We start from the raw sequence: 2,812 nt of genomic DNA on the forward strand, positions 1-2,812 counted from the left end.
CCGGCAACTCCCAATTTTTTTTCTCATGGATTTTTGTGTTTTTTTGTTCTTGACAGGGTTTTTTAGCCTTTTTTTTGGGGGGGAAGGGTTTTTTTTTTCTGGTGCTGTCATAATTTTTGGGGAGGGCGCGGGAGGAGCTATTCCAGCGAGTCACTGTGGTCCAAGCTGAGGTCAGCGCCGGGTGCCGTTGGGAGTCCACCGGGTTCTTCCTCCAGCTCTTCCTCTTCTTCTTCCTCCTCTTCCATCTCGTCCTCGTCCTCCTCGTCCTCCTCCTCTTCCTCGGTGCCATCGAGGGAGTCGTCGTGGGCTGCCAGCATGGCTTGCTGCATGGCCATGGTGGCTGTGGCCGATGAGAGGGGTTGGAGGTTGTCCATGCTGAGCGAGCCTGAAATTTAAAAAAAAATATAGAAATAAGGACTCTCCAGCTAATATAAAAAGGACAAAAAAGTGGATAAACCAGGAATATCCAAGAATAACCAAGAAACCAATAACCCCAAGCTGTACCTAGACTGGGCATCCCCCAGGGTGTCCCACCTGCCTCAGCCACTCCCCAAGGACAACCCATCATTTTTTTGGCGAATGTACCTTTGTTAAATAAGAAACCTTCACTTTCAGGCAAGTAGATGCTCAAATTGGTTGGGTGGATCTTGTCTTCATCTTCTGTTGATTTCTACCTTCCCTTCTCTTCATCTTCTCATCTTGTCTGGTCCATGCTCCTCTCTGCCCTCTTCATCATCTCTTCATCTTCTCTACTCGCTTCCTCAGCTGCTCTTCTCTCTTCCCATTGTGTCATCTGGCTTCTCCATCTTCTCTGTTCTCTTCATTTTCATTGTCTGTTCATCTTCTCTTCCATCTTTCTTCCCATCTTTTCTCCTCTGTCTTCTCATCTTCATCTTCTCTACCCTTCTTCTCTTCATCATCTGTTCTCCGTTCATCTTTTCATCTTTCTTCCCATCTTGTCTGATCTCATCTTCATCTCTATTGTCTTCATTTTTGTTGTCTGCTCTCTGTTCATCTTCTCTCTTCCCATCATGTCTCATGTCATCTCATCATCTTCATCTTCTCTATTTTCTTAATTTTCATCATCTTGTTCATCTCATCTTCTTCCTTCCCATCTTTTCTCACCTGTCTTATCATCGTCTGTTCTCTCTTCATCTGCATCTTCTTCCTTCCCATCTCATGTCATCTGTCTTCTCATCATCATCTTTTCATCTTTTTTTTCCATTTTGTCTCCTCTCCTCATCTCCCCCTTCATCCCCTCCCCTGCACCCCAGGAGATACCCCAAGTGATGCCCCATAGCGGGTGATCCTTGAGGGTTCTTCCTACACTGACGAGATGGCAGCGCCTTTGCAATGGCCAACTGGAAGGACCTTCTTGCATGGCCCACCTCCTCAACATGTTTTTCCCGACAGTGGGGATCAAAGGCTCTAGAAATCCTTAATTAACCAATTAGGACCATAATTTAATGCATGGTCACCCCACCCAGGGCTGTCAGGGTTTGTCCTTACCATCAGGATTTGTCCCCGAATTGCCACCCTGCTGCTGCAGGACCCCTGCGGCGATGGAGTTGGGCCAGAACCGCTGGGTGGGCCGGTGCTGAGATTTTATTTTCTTGGCTTTAGGGGCTGGGTCCGGGTTGCTGGCGTCGAGCATTGGCTGCAGGATGCGCCGCCGGGCATTTATGAACCTTTCCGGGGAAAAAGAGAGAACATTAGAGTAAATAAAACCCATTACAGCAATTCTGACTTAAACCAGCAGAACTATAACAATTCAATAACTTGAAAATATAAAAACACATTCGAAAGTGGATGCATGGTCCAAAAAGCTGGGTTTTTTACCCAATTTTATTTATTTGTGGCATGCTACACCATTGCATTAATTTTTCCAGCTGAGCTGGCAGCTGCTACACATCGGGTTTGCCAGGAGAGGGCACCAAGACCTTGTAAAAAAATGCCAACAAATAAACACACCCAAGCACGTCTCCCAAAAATCATCCCAACCACCCAAAGTTACCCCAGAAAAACCCATTATATAGCGTGAAAAAAAATGCTATAGGCTGCGCAGGCTCACCAATTGTTGACTTGCAAGAGGGTCAAGTTGGTCTGGGCGGCAATTTGCCTCTTCTCGTCCTCTGTGGGGTAGGGGTGCTAGGAAAAAAAAAAAAAAAGAGATGGGGATGCAAAATGACATCCCTGCGTCCAAAACAGTAGCCCCGAGTGGAAAAAAAAAAATTCAGCTCCCCATTTTTTTTTAATTTTCCCACCCCAAATTTGGTGGTTTCTTGCACTTGGAAGATGCAAGGGTTAAGGGTGGCAGCTGTGAGCATGTTTCGCTGGTGTCCTTAGGGCTTTCCATCAAAGGGTTTTCCTTGAATTAAAATACAGAATTTTTTTCGTTTTAGTGGTTTTCTAATAACGGTTGCTGGTAAAGGTGGGATTTGGGCTTCAAAAGTTGCTGTCGTATTCCCAGGTCCATCAATAAAACACCCTGAAGCATCTGCAACAGGAGGCCACAGCACCCAAAGCTTCAAAAAATGTGTGGAAATGCTCCTTTCCAGCCCCCAAAATGAAATTATCACCAAACCAGCCCCACATGTCATTTTTCGGAGCCCCAAGCCAGTGCTGGTGTTGACTCCTGTGACTTGTTTTCCAGCTGTTTACCCCCAAAATAGTGGGATTTCCTTGACAAAGCCACCCAAAGTCATGGCATGCAGGAGACCATCCCACCAAGATACCAAAATGGTTCAAAATGACTCTTTTTTTGGCAAAAATATCTCTTTTTTTTTGTATATTATTTCCAGGATTCCTGGAA

General features: G+C 45.6%; 1 protein-coding gene across 1 annotated transcript in view; it reads right to left on the bottom strand.

Annotated features, from left to right (window-relative positions):
* Nucleotides 1–137: 137 nt before the first annotated feature.
* LOC104461495 (homeobox protein PKNOX2-like) overlaps nt 138–2,812 on the bottom strand; it is a gene marked incomplete at its 5' end in the record, with an annotated part of 3,913 nt that continues 1,238 nt past the window's right edge. The window contains 3 exons of the mRNA XM_010073117.1: nt 138–385; nt 1,510–1,688; nt 2,072–2,148. Coding sequence (XP_010071419.1) covers nt 138–385; nt 1,510–1,688; nt 2,072–2,148 — 504 coding nt within the window. The remainder of the gene's footprint in view (nt 386–1,509; nt 1,689–2,071; nt 2,149–2,812) is intronic.

This window comes from Pterocles gutturalis, unplaced genomic scaffold (assembly GCF_000699245.1).
Source record: "Pterocles gutturalis isolate BGI_N339 unplaced genomic scaffold, ASM69924v1 scaffold3117, whole genome shotgun sequence".
NCBI classification, from domain to species: Eukaryota; Metazoa; Chordata; class Aves; order Pterocliformes; family Pteroclidae; genus Pterocles; species Pterocles gutturalis.